The sequence below is a fragment of the Piliocolobus tephrosceles genome, chromosome X (assembly GCF_002776525.5).
Source record: "Piliocolobus tephrosceles isolate RC106 chromosome X, ASM277652v3, whole genome shotgun sequence".
Taxonomy (NCBI): Eukaryota; Metazoa; Chordata; class Mammalia; order Primates; family Cercopithecidae; genus Piliocolobus; species Piliocolobus tephrosceles.
The window spans coordinates 19,295,908-19,317,480 of record NC_045455.1 but is presented as its reverse complement, the minus strand read 5'-3'; the positions used below and the strand labels follow the sequence as shown (position 1 = coordinate 19,317,480).

Here is a 21,573-nt window from a genome sequence, read left to right as displayed (position 1 = left end):
GTAACTGTGTCCTGGCCTACCGAGGTAAGATTCCTAGCCCCAGCAGAAGTGAATGACTTCTTACGATCATGATAAACATACTATGAAGTATAACTGATTTGTAAATTAACATGTAGGAGTAAGGATTTGTACGCCATCTGTCAAAGAAAAGCGTTAATGGTTTACCTCTTCATGAGTTCGTTGGCTGTTTGAAAAAGTCAATCTGCTTAAGAGAAAAATTTAATTCCATTGTATCCTGTTGACCATAGAGTGGGGTGGGTGGAGGTGAGGCAGGAGTGAGGCCACATTAGCTTAAACCGATTGTTTAGTTCAAAGTGAAAATTCGTCACAGCTAAAAAAGCAGCTTGAGATTTGTGACAGTGGATCACAAATAATGTTTTAAGGGATAAACTTTTTAAAAATATCCTTTGTTTAGGAAAAATGTGTATCTAGTGACAGAATGGTGTGCTAATTTATTTTTATTTTTATTTTTTAGAGATGGGGTCTCACCATGTTGCCCAGATTGTCTCAAACTACTGGGTTCAAGTGATCCTCCCACCTTGGCCTCCCAAGGTGTTGGGATTGCGGGTGTGAACCGCTGCACCTGGCCCTAAATGTTTTAAAGTGGTTAATTTTAAAGTTCTTTCTGTGAAAGAAATGATATAGTGTAAACTTCTCAAGTTGTTTCTGAATGCAAATGAATGTAAAGGTTAAATTTCATTAATGATACCTTTGACTAGTATAGATCATTATTGGAAGTTAATTTAGTCCTTCCATTTCCTTAATCTTTGTAAAAGATGCCAACATTTTTCTGTATTTTGGAAAGGCATTGATGGAACCCAGGTCTACTAAGAGCATTGAATGGATGGTTGGACTGAATTGCTCTTCAGGTCCTTTTCTTTCTTTTTTTAATTTAATTTTTTGAAATGGAGCCTTGCTCTGTCACCCAGGCTGGAGCGCAATGGTGCAGTCTCGGCCCACTGCAACCTCTGCCTCTCGGGTTCAAGCGATTCTCCTGCCTCAGCCTCCTGAGTAGCTGGGACTACAGGCGCCCACCACTACACCTGTCTAATTTTTGTATTTTTAGTAGAGACGAGGTTTCGCCATGTTGACCAGAACTCCTGACCTCAGGCCAAGGCAGGCTTGCCTTGGCCTCCCAAAGTGCTGGGATTACGGGCATGAGCTACTGCACGCAGCCTTCCGGTCCTTTTTAACTGTAAGACTTCGTTATTTCACATGACACTTGTTTTTAGGACTGGTCAAGGCTCACTAGGAAGTAATGTTCTGCTGCAGTTGCTGCATGTGTAAACCCTGCTGCCTCTAGTGGAGTCCAGATGAATTAGCACTTCCTCTCCTGCCTTCCAGGCTGTAGCCCTTTGGCTCAAAAGGTGGTTTTATGTATTGAGTGGATCCATGAGACTTTTCTGGATCTGAATATGCTTTTACTTGCCTCCTTATCCAGGCCTCCATTTTTGGTCTTTTTCTTTATCACCGATTTGGGCATGTAAACTTTTATCCCAGGCTATAAAGTGATCACATTTGTGCCCTGTGCCATGCTTGGACCACTGAATGCCAGTCATACCTTGCCTTGTCCTGAACCTTGCCTATATCTTCCAGTGTTTTCCTCAACATCTTGAGTTGTGGCAACCTTTTCTTTATGATCCATACTAACCATTGTGATTCAGTTCTTAGTTCTGACTCCTTCTGACCTACCTTTTCCTGATTATGTGACTGATTTTGATTTTATGCTTACTCTTGTGTCTAAAAGCTGTCTTATACTACAATGGGTAAGTTACATTGAGTATGTCAGCAACAATATTTAAACAAGGGGCAAAACCTCACTATAATTGTATGTATTTTCATTAAGCATGACATTCTATGCAAGGCTAACCTGCGGAAATTATTCATTAAAAAGTGCTAGAAGTATCCAAAAGCATCCAGCCTTGTTTTGTGGCTTCCTCTAAACATCACATCATTTTATTGATTAAAATACCTAAAAACTTTTGTGAATAACTCTACATTGAAGTATCAGTGAGTGGTTTTTAACCCATCACTGTATGCATCTAGTTTAAGGTTATGAGGTTTAAAACAAAAATTCAGATATTCACACCCAGAGACTCAGATAGATTTGGTTTGGAGTGGAAGCCAGTTAAAGCTGTAAAGTTGATTCTTATGTACAGAACCACTGATCTAAAAGTCCGTATTTCACATTGTTTTAGTCGTGTGTTTTAAAATAGAGCCTTAAGAGGGATTCTTCCTACTTTGTAGCCTCAGGTATGGAATTTGTTTACAGGGAAAATCTTCAGTTCATTTTAGAAACTTCTGCTAGTTTGTCTAATTATCTGCTCCAAGTAGGAAAAATTGATTTGCTATGCTTTTTACAGAAAATTGATTATTACCACATGTCTCAGAGGTTTGAATTAGAATAACCTGGTGCTAATAGTTGCAATTAATGTTACATGTTATTCTGGTTAAATTTTGTAATTTGTTCTCTTTCAAACCAATTATGTATTTTCTATCTACCAGACTTTGGTTAATCCTCTATTTTGCAGAGTTGGTCTAGATTAAACAAAGAAAGTAAGGCAAGTGTGATGCCACTTGACAAAGTACTAAATAGGATTATAATACTTTAAGGTAAAATAAAATAAAACTGCTTCTTTAAAATATTAGAATCGTTGTTAACTATGTTTGTATCTAATTAGAGACCAAGAAGTACCCAGAATCCTGAGAGCCTTATTACCTAAAGGCATGTAGACTGGTTTTCACTGGAATAATACTACAGGCTCTGCCACATCTGCCATCTCACTGTTTTTAAAATTCTAGCAGCTGTGTTCATTCTTTAGCGTTATCCCTTTTTTCCTCCATGTCCCAAAAGACAGTGGGTTGGATCTTCTATTTAGCTTCAGTAATGTGTTACTGGTAACATGTTGGAATGTTTTTGGCTTAAAGTAACAGAAAACCCTAATGCAGGTGGTGTAGACAGTAATGAAATGAATTATCTTATGCAACAAGAAGTTTTGAGGCTTCTCCAGGGTGGTTTATTTAGCATCTGTCTACCCTGCTGTCCTCAGACTATTCAGTGTTCTTAAGCTAGCTGCCTCAAGTTCAAAGTTAGCTGTGGCAGTTCTGAGCATCATGTCTAGATGATTGCAATATTCAGTATCGCTTTTTAGGAGGAAGGAAATTTTTCCCAGAAGCTTCCTATCACATTTCCTTTTTCAGAACTGGGTCATAGCATCATAAGAGAAATGTAAGTTGACATGAAAGAAAGAAAATAAAAGTAGACAAATGGGAATTTCTGATTGATTTAGACTAATCAGGATATATCTTGACACACTTAAGTGTGGGAGACCACTGGGGCTCTGAGACAAGGATCATGGGTAGGCAGGAATGTCTGTTCCAGGTGCTGCCCCAGAACCCAAGGACCCTTTCCCCCTAGGCTCTCCTCCTTTCTGATTTACCATCATTTAGCTGGGGCTGAATTTATTGAAGCTGTCCTCTAAGTTTTCTTGCTACTTTATTTTGCCCATGCTGCTTCCTTTAAGCTTGCCTTAAACCTTACACATTCCCTTACAAGTGTTCACCACCTGTTGTATGCTCATTAAGAGTATTTTTCTTCTTTAGTGTATACTCTTTTAGTGTATATTAACTCTTAAGTATAATAAGATTTAACAATTAGTACCCACCTGTTTTAAAATTAGGTTTTAATTTCAAACTGAACAAGCAACGTGAACACAAATTGAGTTTAATTTCAAAGTGAACAAACAATTTTTGCTTGTGGCAAAACAAAAAATTGGTAGCTGAAGAGAGAAAAAAACAGACTTTTTTTTTTTTAAGAGGGAGTCTCACTCTGTCCCCTAGGCTGGACATTGTCCCCCCTAGTACATTGGCGCCATCTCGGCTCACTTGCAACCTCTGCCTCCCAGGTTCAAGCGATTCTCCTAGCTGGGATTACAGGCATGTGCCACCATGCCTGGCTGATTTTTTGTATTTTTTTTTTTTTTTTTTTTTTAGTAGAGACGGGGTTTCACCGCGTTAGCCAAGATGGCCTCAGTCTTCTGATCTTGTGATCCACCCACCTCAGCCTCCCAAAGTGCTGGGATTACAGGTCTGAGCCATTGCGCCTGACCAAAAAAACAGACTTTTTTAAAGAGATGATTTGTTTAAAAGAACATTGAGTGCAGAGCTAGCATTTTATCTTTGAAGTATTTTATGGAAAGGTTCAAGGTAAGAATCATCTAAAATTCAGTGAATAAAGTGTGGGCATGACCCAGTTCAATTTATTTAATATGTTATGTCAATGAAATAATTTTTGTGTTCATTATAATGTTAGCTTTTGCTGGAAGATTATTAACTGTGAATAATCCTAAAACATTTTTTACTGTAATGTATATCTTATTTTCCAGAGTCCCTTCCTTCTACATTATTCCGATTCCTCAGTAAATAGTCTGAGGATTTTCTTTTCATGGTAGGGTTGTAACTTAGTGGAGTCGGAAACTTCATCCTATAAGTCAGAAACTTTAAAGATATTCTGTAAAATATTATAAATAAATAAAACTTTAAATTGAATGCCATGTTTATTTCTTTAATACGAAGAAGGAAAGATAAAAACTAAGATTCAAAACACAGGATAGCATAAGGAACTTTACTGTCCACAGTTGTTATAATATATTTAGCATTTGTATTTTCTGTCTTGTTCCAGTACTATAATAACCCCAGGATTATGTTGCCATTATTTCTAAGGCTGGAGTGCTTTTCTGTGTAAGGAGTTTAAAAAGAAAATATGCTATTTTACTTGATCTTCCCTTCCTGAAGTCTAAACATGCTTTTTCACCTGCACTAGAAAAGTTAACCGTCCACATTTATATTCATAGAGCAGGAGAGACACCCAGTGGCAGAAATACTTTTTGCTGCTTTTTCCCCGCTAACCAGGCCAAAAGCATGATGAGCTACTTATTGATTCTTATGATTTGTGTCTTCTGATTGCTTTTACAAAATTATTTTCCACATATTAGAAATATTTTCTTCTCTGACTGTTAATTGGAGTTTACCCAAATGGGAAACTAGTTCACCATTTGAATGAAAGTTCATCCATAGACTTAATTAAGACAGCTCTATTCACACCACGGTTAGAGCAGTCTGGTGTTAGATAGAATGTAAAAGTTTTAGTATTAGGGACTGTCTTGACACGTAACCAAGTAAATGTTAGCCGTTAAACTGAAAGCTAGCCTGGTGCTTTATTATAAAAATTTTCTGAAATTTCTGAAAAATGGAGACTCAGTCAAAAAATTTCAAGTTAACACAGAAAAAGTGACATTTATAATAAGGTTACATGAAAACTGTACTAAAACGCTGCTAGTAGGCACTAGAGGCTGCTGTAATGACTGGTTTCATTTTTTATAAAGTCTGCACATTCTTTGTTCTTTGCCAGCAATCTCTCTTTCCTCACTTGTAATTTCTACTCCCTCAAAACTTTGGTTTTTATCATGGCTCGGTTTGATTCCTCTGGCCTGTTCCAACATCAGCTCCTTTCAACTTCAATTTCTGTGGCCTCTTTTCTTTCTGCTTTATAGTTTGATCTACTAAGAGAAGATGATTAGCCTAACTGAAAATTGTTATGTTGTTGGCCTCTTGCATTGGTAGCTATTTGGTTAGCTGTTACAATTTTCAGCCAACCCTGGCATGGAGTTGCATGATCTCCACAGGTTTTTTTTTTTTTTTTTTGGCAAGAGCTGCAGACAGTTCATCTCAGAAGAGATCTCTGGACATGACAGATATTTTGAAGGTTTGTCCAAATGGAAATTCAAGGTATTGGGACATTCCCGAGCTGTGGTTCTCATGTGTTAGCTATATCAGAATCATGCTTAGGGCTTACTAAAGCACAGATTGCTGGGCTCTAGTCAAGAGTTTCTGATTCAGTAGATCAAAAACTGGATGGAACTCAAGAATTTGCATTTATAACAAGTTCCCTGGTGTTGCTGCTGGGCAAGAGAACACACTTTGAGATACATTGTCAGGGTATTTTAAACTATTATTGACTGAGCTAATCTATTTCTAAACTTTTTACAAAAGAAATTCACTTTGGGGGTAAAACGTATATTTAACTGAATGCTAAAATCCCTATTTTCATTTACTGTTTTCAAACAAAACTGTGATTTTATGATGAGTCTTTGGGTTTCCCTGACCATTATGCTTTCTTACAGATTGACCTTAACTAGTTTGGTTTAATCTGCTTTCTTGTAGTTAAAATTTTGCCCCAAGGCACAAAAACGTTCAAGTTTTAATAGTTTTTTTTTCTCTTACAAAGGTGAATGCTATGACTCCAGTTAAAAAACAAGTTCTAGACATATACTGACAGGGAGATTTGAAAGCAACCCAATACGATAACTGGCTTTGTTTTACTGAAGCAAACTCCCTTTCTTCTCTTCACAGGGTTACATGAGTTCTTTTTCCTCCTAGTCCTAGTGTACTTTGTGATTGCTTGCATTTATGCTCAATCATTGTGGCAGGCTATTAAGAAAGGAGGACCCATGCACATGATTTTAAAGGTTCTGACAACTGCCTTGCTGTTACAAGCTGGTTCAGCTTTAGCTAATTACATTCATTTCTCCAGGTAACTCAAAACCACTAAAACTGTGTTCATCATTACATCTAATTAATCCTAATTAGTCCACCAAAATTATGCTTGCTTTGATTATGAACAGTTTTTTTCACATTTGTCATTTACACTAATCTTCTTCAATTCCTCAGTTACTCCAAAGATGGAATAGGGGTACCATTTATGGGAAGTTTGGCAGAATGTGAGTATCTTTCTGAGCATTTTTAAAAAGCTTTTAGACTTGCTATCTGCTTTACTTAAAAAACTATTTCTTGTCATAGTATAAATTTTCTGTCAAAAATTGTTTAGAAATCAGCTTGACTGAGAACAGGATTACCGTTTAAGTTCCCATATGTCCTACTTAGTTTCTTCTTAATAATAGGTAATGTGTACAGATCCTCATTGTTTTTTTGGTTTGTTTGAGGCAGAGTTCTTACTCTGTAGCCCAGGCTGGAGTGCAGTGGTGCAGTCACGGCTCACTGCAGCCTCAAACTCCTAGGCTCAGGTGATCCTCCTGCCTCAGCCTCCCCAGTAGCTGGGAGTACAGGCACATACCATCATGCCTGGCTAATTTTTAAATTTCCTTTTCTGTAGATGGGGTCTCACTGTGTTGCCCAGGCTGGCCTTATACTCTTGGGCTTAAGGGATCCGTCTGCCTTGGCCCTCCCAAAGTCCTGGAATTACAGGCATGAGTCACCACACTCTGCCTCTTCATTGTTTTTAGGCATATTTATATACATTCTCTCATCTTATGCTCAATAGAAGAGCAGGTCTGCATATCCTTATTTTGCAGATAAAGGATCTGGGCTTAGTGATGTGAAACATATTTCCAAATGTCAGTCAGCTGTTGAGTGGTAGAGACTAGACTCAGACCTAAATTTTCTTACCTCAAAGCTGAAGGTTTTCTTCCTATTTTAATTCCATTCCCTGTTACACTGACTTTTCTATTTCTGACCCAAAGCCTAAAACTCACATCAAAATGCACTATGAAGAAAAGTAATAAGCTTTCTTAAAATATCATTAAATACTACCTCATAAAATAAATATATATGGAACTTGAAGCATTTATAGATTTTTGTTGTTTTCTTGTAGTGTTGACGTAGATACAGGTGGTTTTTCTATTTGAAGTAGCAGGCTTCCCCTGCAGTGTAGGTGATGGCCACCTGGTGGCACATCACACTAATGTATGGAGCTTCTCATTTGTCTTCAGGATTCTGAAAGTAAAGCCAATGTTTGGATGCTATGGGAGCTATGCATTTCATTGTATTGTTTCTTGTTAATAGTTTTAGAAAATACTCTTTTCTTTATAGTTCAGCCATCAAAAAAAAAAATAACTCGGAAATGAAGGTACATTCTCCACATTGCAGAAATCATATTTAGAATTTAACAAGCAGTGAGTTATAGAGAACAAGATTATGTAGTTAGAAAAGCTAAGAAAAATGGGATATGAAGAGAGTTAAGGTTGGACTTACTGGACATATGGGATGGGCATATATATGTATTTTTAAATAGTATTGCTGCTGTTTTAACTATTTTTATAAATATATACAAAATTTATGACAATTTTTAAATCTTTAGAATTATTACATGCGAATATCTCTTAATGAATTTCCTTAGCTTCTCTTTGAAAATGGCTGTCTTTTTGTGGTTAAAAAAAAAAAAAAAGATGTTCTCATCATAACGCAAGAAGCTCTAAATTTTTTTATATTGTGAAAACTTGGTTGACATTGGTTTTCATGTCCCATTAGTTTTTGACATCGCTTCCCAAATTCAGATGTTATACTTGCTTTTGAGTCTATGCATGGGTTGGACGATAGTCAGAATGAAGAAGTCTCAAAGCAGACCTCTCCAGTGGGATTCTACGCCTGCATCCACTGGCATTGCAGTATTCATTGTCATGACACAGGTGAGTGCTGATACTCTGTTTCTGCTTAGTAATCCTCAGAAATGCAAACTGGAGCATACCTCATTTCAGAATTGAAACCTGGGACCCATGAGGAATTTGTGTCATTTTTTTTTTTCTTGAAATGTCTGAGCTTCTACAATTTGTGTCATTTAAAGTATGAATTTGAAGAGCGTTAGATCAAATAATCTTAATTATCTGGATGCTACTATATGTAGACTGCAGAATTTAATTATAATTTACCTGAATTTGAGCTTCCTATCAGCTTATTTAAGCACCATATGTTTAATACTAGGTTAGAGTCTTATTTCCTACTTAATAATAGCTTTCTTTCATATTTCTCTAGCACATGGTAAGTACTTAACATTGAATGAGTGATTCAGTGAATTTGAGATTTATCCATTGTCAAGAATCTCTAGGATTGGCTACTTTGTACATAAAAGAATTCAGGTGATTAACTAAGATTAATTAAAAGGCAAAATATAGACTAAAAAAGAATGGGATCTTGTTTTTGAAAGCAAATGTAAAAACAAAACCGGTCTTAAAATAAAGGTCCTGCATGCCTTTTTTTTTCTTTACGTCTGTATTAATAGTATTGACATTCTAAGATATCCATATGCCTGTGTTCAATGGATTTGTAAAAATTAAGACAGGTATAAAAATAAAATGTGTACTAAGTTTTTGATGAGCATTAGCTGTAGATGAAAATGAACTATATACTTAGGCTCTGTAAAGGACATTATAATGTAAGTTTAATGCATTAAATAAATTGAAAAATGTTTTAATGAAGGATGGGGCCAGTGCTTTACTCATCTTTCTATCCCTAGTAGTATTTATTTAATATAGTAGGTTTTGAGTGGAATAGGAGTATTGAATTTACATGAATGATTTGGGAAAGAGACCATATCACAGGTAGTGATATTTAGAAAGGAGATAGTGCCAGGAAAGGGGATGATGAGAAAGAATTGAATTAGAAGAATTGATTAAAATAAAGTTAAGATTCTACCAACTTAATGTTTTTGAGCCAGGACTTATGGAGAGTAGTGTCAATGTCAGGTTAAATTCTCACTTTTTATTTCTTTTTAAAAATTACATTTTTATTATTTCATTGTAATTTTAATTTACTGTCATAGACAAATATGAGTTGAGAACTAAGATGATATTACACTAGAGTTTATATGAGAATTTATGAAGAATACATTAAACATAGCTCTGATCTTCAGCAACAACCCAGACAAGGCAGATCAGACAGGCAGTCAGAGACTATACAAATACGTACATATTTTATACAGATCACATATTAGCATATGTATATGAAAACAGGGAAGTTTGAATATGTAAAAATATGAACCATGGGCTGTGGTAGCTCTGTGGTAGCACTTCTGTGTTGCAAAAGTGAAGTTTAGAAATGTAGGTTAAGAAATCAGATGGGAGACTGGGCGCGGTGGCTCATGCCTGTAATCCCAACACTTTGGGAGGCCAAGGTGGGCAGATCACCTGAGGTCAGGAATTTGAGACCAGCCTGGCCAACATGGTGAAACCCCATCTCTACTAAAAATACAAAAACTAGCTGGTGTATGCCTGTGATCCCAGCTACTCAGGAGGCTGAGGCAGGAGAATCACTTGAACTTGGGAGGTGGAGGTTTCAGTGAGCTGAGATCGTGCCACTGCACTCCAGCCTGGGCAACAGAGTGAGACTTTGTCTAAAAAAAAAAAAAAAGAGAGAAATCAGATGGGTATAATTTGGCGGTTTGGAAGAATAACACTTTCAGTAACAGAGCAAATATTGAGCCCAAGAAGGAATTTCACATATTATAGTGACAAAGGAGTTTACCTAACAAGAATGGTAGCAGGAGTAAAATTAGTGTAGAGGATGTGAGAAGGAGGAAAGCAAGAGGTTGCTGATAAACCCCATAAAACCTAATAATTGGATTTGATACTGAGTTTTGATGTATTCTAAAAGTTCTTGTAAGTCACCAAAGACTCAATTCTGAGTGAGGGCTGGCTGAATTGACAAAGGAAAGAAGTGCAGAGAGCTGCAGACATGTGTTGCAATGGTTAAAATATTAGAGTAAGTTAAGTGATTGATGTTTAGTAAAGATGGAGGCAACATGGACAATAATTTATTTTGAATAGTAATAAACAGAATAGCTTAATGAGGAACTAGCTGAGCTTTTTACTGTTAGCAACACGGGAGAAAGGGTAAGTAAACAGTGATGAATAACAGTGCCCTGAGGATTTATAGTGAATAATAAAAATATGCTGTCCTTTACTAAGGGATGTTACCGTGAAAATGAATAAAGTCTGAAATCAACAATTCTGACTTTTTAATTTTTGAGTTGCACAAAAAACACTGAAATGTTTGAAAGTTACCCTGAGATAGCCAGTTTGAATGCAGAACGGTTTACATTCAAAGATGTTGTTGAAGTAAAAAGGAAATGGATGTAGAAGAAAGTTTGTTCTTTTAACCTTTTCAGTTCGTTTTCATCCTTAGAGATGATCTTATTTGAATCATGACAGCAATAGAATTTTTTTTTTTTCCTATTTTTTCGAGATGGAGTTTCACTCTTATTGCCCAGGCTGGAGTGCAATGGCACAATCTCAGCTCACTGCAACCTCCACCTCCTGGGTTCAAGTGATTCTCCTGCCTCAGCCTCCTGAGTAGCTGGGATTACAGGCGCCCGCCACCACGCCCAGCTAATTTTTTGTATTTTTAGTAGAGATGGGATTTCATAATGTCCAGGCTGGTCTCAAATTCCTGACCAAAGTGCTGGGATTACAGGCGTGAGCCACCGCTCCCAGCAGCAATAGAATTTTTTTAAAATCTCTTAACTGTGGTCTCACTTCATAAAAATTCGTTTTTTCTAGCTTAGGGTATTAGAGTGATGAAAAGAGTGTACTTTATTCATTAACAACCTCTATGGTCTGATAGGAATGTTTATATAACATTTAAAGGGATGTTTATTAAAGAGTTGAAAAAAATATTTAATTAGGTATAATCTTTTTTTTCCTAAACGTAATATTGTTTTTCTTTTGCAGAGTGTTTTGCTACTTTGGGAACAGTTTGAAGATACCAGTCATCATAGCTACCATTCACACCACAACTTAGCAGGGATCCTGCTAATCATTCTAAGAATTTGCCTAGCGTTGTCATTAGGCTGTGGACTCTATCAGATCATCACAGTGGAGAGAAGTACACTCAAAAGGGAGTTCTACATCACATTTGCCAAAGTATGGGTTTGGAAAGAAAATGGTTTATTCTGATTATCCACTTCATTCTGGTTTCTTTGGGAAGTTAATAAACAACTACATGCTAACTTTTATTAAACTTCTGGGCCGAGCATGGTGGCTCACTCCTGTAATCCCAGTGCTTTGGGAGGCCGAGACAGGCGGATCGCTTGAGCCCCCAAGTTGGAAACCAGCCTGGGCAACACAGATCCCATCTCTACAGAAAATTAATATTAGCCAGGCTTTGTGGTGAGCACCTGTTGTCTCAGCTACTCGAGAGGCTGAGATGGGAGAATTGCTTGAGCCTGTGGGTTGAAGGCTTCAGTGAGCCAAGATTGGGCCACTGCACTCCAGCCTGGGTGACAGGGCGAGACCTTGTTTTTTGTTTTTTTTTTTTGTAAAAAAAAAAAAATCTGTTATGTGACAGCACTACCATAAGTTCTCTATGTGGTTCAACTCATTTAACCTTAGCAACTTATGTGATGTAGGTATTATCCCCATTTTACAAGACCTGTGAGACAGTACTTTCCCTATACTCTTTGCAGGTCAGTTTTGCCTGGTTCATATTTTCATCAATAGGGATTTTGCATTTTTTTCTGTAATATCATAATTTTAAATTTTTAAAATCAAATATGCTTTGGATTTCTCAACAGTTATTAATTGACTATAAACTGCTATTTTCAGAGTTATACAGTGTTTTATAACAGACTGTTAGGAGCTATCCTTCAGCATAAGCAGCTGGAGCCAGGAGGCTGAGTTCATATTTCAGCCAACCTCACTCCATCCACATGAGATCCTGTCACTTTATTCCTCCTTTCTTGTCCTTCTTCTGCTAGTGAGATCTAAAAGCAAATTCGGTTTTTTTCTATACAGGAGAAGGGTTAGAGCAGTAACATTATAGAACCCTCCCTCCCTAGAAGGTTTCATTTTTCTGTCAGATTGAGAGAATCCGTACCCCTTCATTTTAGCACCTCAAACCAGCATTCTGATCAGACTGATTCTGTTCAGTCAGCCCACCTTGTCCAGAGTTATTGACCGTTATTCTAAGGCAGCTATGGAAGGAGAGCCAGATTCCTGCTTTATTGCTAGTGTTGAGCATTGCAAAGCTGCTGCTGCAGCCCTAGGAACCAACTTCAGGCTTCTGAGCACAAGACAAGAAGATGTCATCCTGCTTTTCAGTTTTTCACAGGGACAGTAGTGCTTATTGTTTGATAAGTCAATATATATTTGAGGTGTTTAGGCATTAAGTTTTTTTATTTTGCTTTTTGTCATTGTTGCTGTTGTTTTTGAGACGGAGTCTCGCTCTATCATCCAGGCTGGAGTGCAGTGGTGCCATCTCGTCTCACTGCAAGCTCTGCCTCCCGGGTTCACGCCGTTCTCCTGCCTCAGCCTCCCAAGTAGCTGGGACTATAGGTGCATGCCGCCACGCCCGGCTAAGTTTTTGTATTTTTAGTAGAGACGGGGTTTCACTGTGTTAGCCAGGATGGTCTCGATCTCCTGACGTTGTGAACCTTCTTCCTTGGCCTCCCAAAGTGCTGGGATTACAGGCATGAGCCACCATACCCGGCCTCTTATTTTGCTTTATGCTTAAAGCAGTGCAAATTTTAAAGTATTTTATGTTTTAATTGAACTTTCTGAATAGGGTCAAACATCCAAAAGTAAGGAGTAGCAAAAAGTTATTCTCACCTCCTCACACAATTGCTGCTATTAGTTCTTAATTTATCCTTCTAGAGAGTTTTAAGTATATATGCCTATATATATTTCCCTTCATTTTTATACAAATAGTCACATACGAAACGTTTTTCTATATCTTGTTTTTTTCTCCCTATATCTTCAATGTACCAAACATTTCAACACCTACTATTTATTAACTTATTTTTTTATTTCAAATTTAATTTTGGAAAAGAGAATACATTGCCATGGTTCAAGGAAAAATAGAAAAATATTTGAAAAGTATAAACAGTTACCCATTCTTACCTGCCCAGCTCCCCCTCCTCTGTTCTACCCCTCAAACAGGTAACAACTATTAATGTTTTTTGTGTATTTTTACAGAATTTCTTTGTGTATCAGCATGCAAATATGAATGTACATTCTTTTTTCTTTTTACAGGAATATTACACATTTGTGCCTTGATTTTGTCACTTAATAATTTGTTATATTAATAATTTGTAGTATATCAAAATGTGTATGCAACAGATTTATAAACATAAGATTATAAGTACTCCAAAAATACTCATTTGGTTAGAAACAAAATATGAATGTCACAGCAACAGTAAATTTATTTCTACATTTTATTGCAAGCTCTACTCTAAAGGCCTGTTGAGGTTAATCAGGACCTAAATATGCTAGTAACATTTTTTATATGGTACATTCTGGAAAAAAAAATACACAGCTGTACTTATTTCACTTTTTCATTTGTTTCAGGGCTGTATCTTGTGGTTTTTATGCCATCCGGTTCTTGCATGCATTTCTGTCATTTTTAGCGACTACCAAAGAGACAAGGTAAGAAATATACATGATGAAAGTAGTTTTTTTTTAATGAAAATATTGTCTTAATTGGGAGAATATTTAAATAGGAGGGGCCTGTTTATTTTTTAAGACATTTTCTGGGTTATTTAAAACTTTGAAACAAAATAGTAAACCAGTAAGTAGATAAATTTAAAGTTTAAAATATTTTTAAAATATTTATAAGCAAAATGGTGGAAATAGCTTTTCTTGATTCTATTTTAGCTTATTTTAGAAACGACAATAGAGAATTTTAAAATAGAAATTTTGTTTTATAAATTAGATAATTTATAATACATCTTTTAAAAAATGATTAAAATTTCTTGTTACATAATAGTAAAAATCAAGATTTGTAAAAATCAGTCTAGTTGCTTTAACAGACTACAAACCAGAGTGCCATGCTGAAGTATGATGCATTTTGATTGTGTTGATACCTACCTTCTTAGGTGAATGGCTCCATCATTTCAAAATAGAGGTCTGCCAGGAGCCCTTTACAAGCAATGCAGTATGTGCCTGAATGCACAAATGTTTATTGAGCCTGAGGTATTTACAAAGGGTGAATAGATAGGACAGTAGTCTACAAAAATAAAGAAGCAACTTGAGAATTTTTGAAAGGGCTTTTAGAGTACTCTTTAAAGTTCAGGTAGGAGCATGCTTTATTTCTATTACTAAATTAGCTAGGAACCTGATTTTTCTTATTTACTGAAACTCTTGTCTGTAGTGCATACCCTTGGGAGAGAATGGTTTAGCAAGTTATTCTTTTGTGCCTTACTTTTTCATCTACAAAATAACTGTTAAAGGGATTTTTTATCCTTAAAGAATTAGAGCATTAGTCAGAAATTTTTTTTGATAAAATGTACCTATGGTAAAGATGAAAGATAGAATATTGTATTTATATAGAAAGCATATATAGATTCATGAGAAATTGAATATTATTTCTCTGTTTCTGCATGCAGTAAAAGCATTCCTTTCTTTTTCTTTTCAGGTTATTACAATAGGTGTTATCCTTTGCCAGTCTGTTTCCATGGTTATTCTCTACAGACTCTTTCTATCTCACAGTCTATATTGGGAAGTTTCTTCACTTTCTTCAGTAACACTACCACTGACCATATCATCTGGACACAAAAGTCGCCCTCATTTCTGATACTTGATTTTTGTTGAGAGGAAAAGTGAACTGGTTTAAAAGAGTGCAATAAGGATCCAAATACAGTTACTTTTTTTTCATACATTTAGTATGAAAACTTGAACAGCGAAAGCAGAGCACGTTATTTATATAACTGCATTTAAGCAGTACCAAGACTGAAAAAAAGGTAATAAATGAAATGTTTTGAAATATACTTAAACAACAAACTTTGAAGAAAGTGTTGTTATAAAATGATTGAAGCAATTTCTATATGGAAATAAATGTGAAAAATAACTATATGCTATTTTGGTAAAATATTCACCACTTATAATGCCTCATCTTAATAGCTAACTCAGGTTTAATAGTCTTATAAAAAGTAATCAGTTAAATGATTACTTGCTTATAAATATCTAAACTAGTCCAGTTATGAAATCAGTGTAATACATTGATTTTAAAAACTGCTGCTTTTTATGCTTTAAGGAAATGCATTTCATATTTGAGTTTAAAGGAATTGAAATTACTTCAGGAAATGAATATAAAATATGTTCACAGTTAAATATCTAAGCTTTTGTTTATTTGTGGGTGGAGTTATTCTCCAATTTTTTTCTGCTATTTTTGGCTCTAGTTCAGGTTTTAGCTTGATTAGCAAAGGTTTTTGACAAACAGTTTATGAAAAAATAAAACTTAAATACATTACACGGGTTGTAAAGACAAAGGATTTTAAAATCTGAGCACTTAGGTGAAGGGACAAGCAGGTTTATGTGGTTAAAAAGAAAGAAGGAAGAAGGGAAAAGTTGCTATGTGATACGGTACTGAAATTTTGATCCCAATGGAATTGATTTCTCTTACATTGCATCCCCAATCATAATTAAGCCGTATACACAGATTAAATTAACAGAAGCATTTCATATAAATGTTGGTTTCAGTCATCAACTACCCATGAATTCCTGCCCAAGGATACTTAATCAGGATTAAATTTTCTATGAATAATTGAAAAACAAAACACTCACTGGATTTGTTATAATCCGTGTTGGCACTGGATTGTAAGTAGTTGCCATCTTGAATCCTTTGTAATAAAGCCGTGTGTGTGTGTGTGTGTGTGTGATGCCCCAGTATTGAGTATGCTAGCTAAAAAAATATCAAGTGCCTGATTAAAGAATTGCTAAATGGTTGTCGATAATCGCTGTATAAAATGAGTATTCCCATTAATAGTCACTGATTGGAAATTATTCTGTTGCTGTTTGTCAAGCTGTTCAGGCCTTTTCCTTTTTACTTCTGGCTTATTTTAAAAATACTTTTTATCTACTTACTGTATGTTTAAGCAAGAAACAGTGCACTGATCTGGTAGTTAAATTTTTCAATTAAATAGTTAATATAGTGCAACTGAAAAATATCTATGGCTTTGTTTTTGTTTTTTCCCTTGTACCTAGTCTCATTGGAAATGACTAGTATTCTGCCTCATTTTCAGGACAGAATATGTGTTTGTGACCCAAAGTGACAAAGTTACAAAATTCAACCTGCTCATTAAATCATATCTCTTTTAATTCTTTGTAAATCATTTAGTAAATTAGAGCTACAGGTTAAGACTAGAAAGTCTGAGTTATGTGTTAGGTATACATGATCGTCTGAGTGGTCATAACCTTTTCTTTTATCATGTCTCCCTAATAACCCCAGCTATTGTCTGTTGTGTTCAGCTGAGATGCAAAAAAGAAATTAAGCAAAAAAGAAAAAGGTGAAGCCTTTTCATAAATTTTGTGAACTTGCCAAAAGGGGAAGGGAAAAATCTTTGTGTTATTTCACTCAACATAAGTAACTGCAATTAACATATATGAAATTTATTAGTCTGCTTGCATTTATGAAACTAACCAGGTTTTTAAACTTTAATTCTTAAATTTTGTGGTTGGAATTGCTGATAATTTATTTTGTTATTCAAGAGCCGTTGTTAAGCGGAGGAAAGTAGTTGTTAATAAATGTGTAAAACTGTTCTTGACTAGTAATCAGGGACAGAATTTATAGTTCATAAGTCATGACACAGTGTCCCCTCTTTCTGAATGTTTACACAGAGATTCATCACTGCAGATTACAGAATTTAAGTGTATACTGCAACCTCTAATTAAAGATAAAAATCTTTTCTACTTTTCTTTGTCAGATAATGCTTTTTTATGTTTTTTGAAAGAAGATAAATGGTTCATGCAGAGCTTTATTAAGAAGCATTTCTTTTCTTCCCTTAAAAAATAGATGTTTATTTTTATTGATGTGTGTATAATAAGATGGGTGCCTACTGTGATGCATTTTACCAAGCATTTTACCTTAATTATTACTAATCTCTATTGTAATAACCAAACTCCCATTTAACTGAGTATAAGGGAGAATAAATGATTTCTCAAAGGTCACCAAACTATTTAGTTTTTCCATTTTACCTTCATGATTTAAGGAACACGTATTAGCTGTGTTTTAGTGAGAATGAATTGCTATCCATAATTTTCACTGTTGATTTGAATGTTAAAACTAGAATTGTGCTAAAATCAGAACATGAGCTTGAATATCTGTTAAGACCTCAGCACACTTCAGTATTTGAACCTGGCTTTTAGCTAGACAGTATTACTAGCAGGAGAGTTAATCTAGGCAGAAGAGCTTGCTTTAGGGTAATTATTTATGATCTCCAGTAAAGTCAGTCACATCTGATGAGCATAGGAGATACACAAATCTGAGATCATCTCTAAAATAATGAGACTAGAACCTATCTATCAACATGAACATGGGCTCCTTCAGCATGTTTCTTCTAGGAGACTGCACGTTCTTTGGAATTTGGAAATCTGGAATTATCTGTGAAACATTTTCTTAAATAGCTTCTGTGGTATCAAATCATTGAAGTTGTTTTTTGTTTGTTTTGAGAATTGATATGATTGTTAGAAGTAGCCAGATCTGAAGAGGTAATACCGGTTTTTATTCCAATGTGTATTTGTGAATTGAGACTAAAATAATGAGATTGGTTTTCCTCTGTGATCTGAAAGTAGTGTGGTAGAAGCACCGTAGCTTGATCTCTTGCAATAGCTCTCTAAGTAATACTACGACCTCCACACTTGGGCAGCCTTCTGCACCGCTCCAGAGGCATCATATGTGTTGTGCTATAGGAGTGCCATGAAGCCTGGAGGGGGAGGAAAGAAGTGGTCCTGCCCACTAGGGCCATTCTCCACAATGTAGCCAAAACAATCTCTTAAAAATGGAAATAATCTGGATGATGAGCATATAGAAATTCTTTGTGCTAATCTTATAACTTTTTTGTAAGTTTGAAATTATTTCAAAAAGTTTAAAAATCGTATAAATCAGATCAAACTACTACTTCCCTGACAAAAACCCCCCACGTGCCTCTCATTGCACGTAGGAAAAGAAGTCCTCGCTCATTACTATGTTCTGCAAGGCCCATATGATCTGGTTATCTCTTAATTTGTACCACTCTTACACGCATATCCCAACCTCATTGTCCTTCATCAAAAAAAGATCTAGCTTATATCACAGCCTCAGATACTTGGCACTAGCCATCTTCTCTGCCGGGGACATTCTCTTCCAAATCTTGGCATGGTTGGATGGCTGAATCCTCATCCTTCAGGTTCTCAGCTCAGATGTCTTTTAGAGAACTCACATCATCTGTGGTGGATTTATATGGTACAGTTTAGTCAACCTGGAGATAGGTTCCGCAGAATTCTCTTCCATGCATAATTTCAGGACAATGTAGGCCATGAGAAATGTTTGATACAAGATACAGAAGGCAGAAATAAAGTAGCAGCCAGATCTGGATTCTTTTTATAAGTGGAAGGACCAGACAAGGCACAAGGCAGTGTTGCAGCTTATCCACATTATTGCTTATCTGTTGGCTCATCTTGGCCTGTGGGACAACAGCCAGGCCCACAGGAACTCCAGTTCCTGCTGGAACGCCTCCTTCAGTTTCTCTGGTTCCTGGGCCAGGTGTGCCCTTTACTCTGACGAAGGGTGCCAGCTTCTGCTGGACAACTCCATCATTCACACTGGAGGATTGGAGGCAGTGAGAGACCTGTATGGCTTCCCGTCCATCCTCATAAGTTCCACTCAATCCTAGCAAGTTCCTTGCTTACCCCATTTCCCTTGTCTTCCCTTTTCAACTGCCAGACACAAAAGAAACCGCCTCCTGTAATCCTTATAATAAGTCCCTTATTTTGAATATTAAGATAGGTATGTGTATTAGATCCTAGTGGTTCTTTTCTGATCAGACCCTGATAAACATGCAATCCTATCTAATGCTATTCCCCCATCCTAGTTCTATCATATTATACCTTTTTTTGTTTCTTGTACTTAGCTGGTTTATCTTTGTCATCTCTCAAATTAGAATATAAATTTTAAGTGAGTTTGTCTCTATTGTTCATTGCTATGCGCCTAATACTAGGACACTCCCTGGTACATACTAGATGCTCAAAAATATTTTTGAGTGAATGAATGAAGGCAATGCTGAAAAGTTCCAAATCTGTGCTTACCAGTGTAGTATTAATTATATAATAGAAGCACCCATAGTGACTTCAATAATGCCTTGCCTATTCTTTATTCAATTGTATGGAACTTGGTAGTGTGTAAAAATCTTGACTAGTCAAGTAGTTGTTATAAAACATCAATTATGAGAGTATTTCTCAAGTTCTCACAGAGGCAGTTTCTCTTTATTTTATGTAGTCCTGTAATAGGACCATGTGTCTGGTTTCTTGGCCTACCACAACTAGAAGCACGAATTGAAAAGAGAAATTTCTAGAGGAGGGAATGTTGACAGTAGTCAGAAGCAGCTGGGAAAAGATAGGAAAACTAGAAATGACAATAACACTCAAATTGCAGCAGCCTGGGGTCATTTAGTGTAAGTGAAATCAAGCCCTGTGTTGTGTATCTCAGTAGACTCTTAAGAGATTTGTTGTTCAATATATTCATGACAGTGACTGATCGTAATCAAGAAGATATTAAGTTATAAATTATGTTCAGTAGCCTCGAAGAAGTATGCGAAAATCTTGTAATGTTTTCTTCTTGTTAAACAGGTAATATACACATTGTACAAAAATCAGAAAGTTGAAAAAGGTGGGAAAAAGAAGTTCTCTCATTCATTTCCCTTCCCTGGATCCAATCTCTGTTACCAGTTATCTTTCTAGAAATGGCCCCATGCACATATAAACATATATGAAACACAAATTACAGCATACCATTCAGAATTTTGCACATTCAGCAATTTATTCTGTAGTCCTACCTACAGTTGTCCCATTTTTTTCACCGATTGCATAGAACTCCATTATATGGATGTACTTTGATTTTTGCAGAGAACCAGTTCTGTTACTGCACATTGCTGGTTTCCAGTCTTTTGCTAATAGAGACAAGGCTGAAATTAAGACTGTAATCAAGTATTTGCCAAGGCTTCCTCCCCTGCTCCCAAAATGCCGCCTCCACTCCAGGTTCTAGGTCTAGATCCTTGGGATTTTCTAGGTGATAGAAGTATCTATGTTATTCATAGTAAGCTCTCTGATAGTTATTCTAACAAGATGACTCAGATAGGGGCTGGCCACACCAGAAGACCAACCATCGGATTAGAGGATTGGAGTTTAGAGTTGTATGATATTAGCCCAACATCTGAGGTGGAGAGAGGGGTTAGAGATTGAGTTCAGCTTTGTATAGAGATTGAGTCAATCAATCATGCCTGTAATGAAACCCCGAGAGAAGCTCTGGTCAGTGACACTCAAGTGAACTTTCCCAGTCGGCAATACTCTGGTGTGTTCTGGGAGGGTGACAGGTCCCCGAGAATACAGAAACTGTATTTGGGATTCTCCTACTCCTTGCTCTATATATGTCTTCTTTTGGCTGTTCTGATCTGTATCCTTTTGCTATAATAAACTATAATTGTATGCATAGCACTTTGCTGAGTTCTGTGAGTTGTTCTATTTAATTATCTAACCTGAAGGTATTGTGGGAACCCCTGAACTTTCAGCCAGTTGGTCAGAAGTAATGATGGCCCTGAGAATGCCCAAAGTTGCTAGTTTCTGAAGTGAGGGCAGTCATATGGAGGACTGGGCCCTTAACCTGTGAAGTTTGGCTTAACTTTAGGCAGTTCGTGTCACAAGCCATTGCAAATATCCTGATTATCCATGCAAAACAAAAACACTTAACAGAAAATTATCCCTTAACCAGAGAATACAATGTAATTTTCTGTTAAATGTTTTTGTTTTCCATGGATTGTAC

General features: G+C 36.2%; 1 protein-coding gene across 1 annotated transcript in view; it reads left to right on the top strand.

The window, feature by feature from the left end:
* LOC113219601 (integral membrane protein GPR180) overlaps positions 1-21,248 on the top strand; it is a 32,903-nt gene extending 11,655 nt beyond the window's left edge. Inside the window, exons 4-9 of the mRNA XM_026446562.2 lie at positions 6,412-6,592; positions 6,730-6,779; positions 8,326-8,483; positions 11,520-11,711; positions 14,133-14,210; positions 15,199-21,248. Of these exons, the coding sequence (XP_026302347.1) occupies positions 6,412-6,592; positions 6,730-6,779; positions 8,326-8,483; positions 11,520-11,711; positions 14,133-14,210; positions 15,199-15,357 (818 nt within the window). The 3' untranslated portion in view covers positions 15,358-21,248. The remainder of the gene's footprint in view (positions 1-6,411; positions 6,593-6,729; positions 6,780-8,325; positions 8,484-11,519; positions 11,712-14,132; positions 14,211-15,198) is intronic.
* Positions 21,249-21,573: the final 325 nt, after the last annotated feature.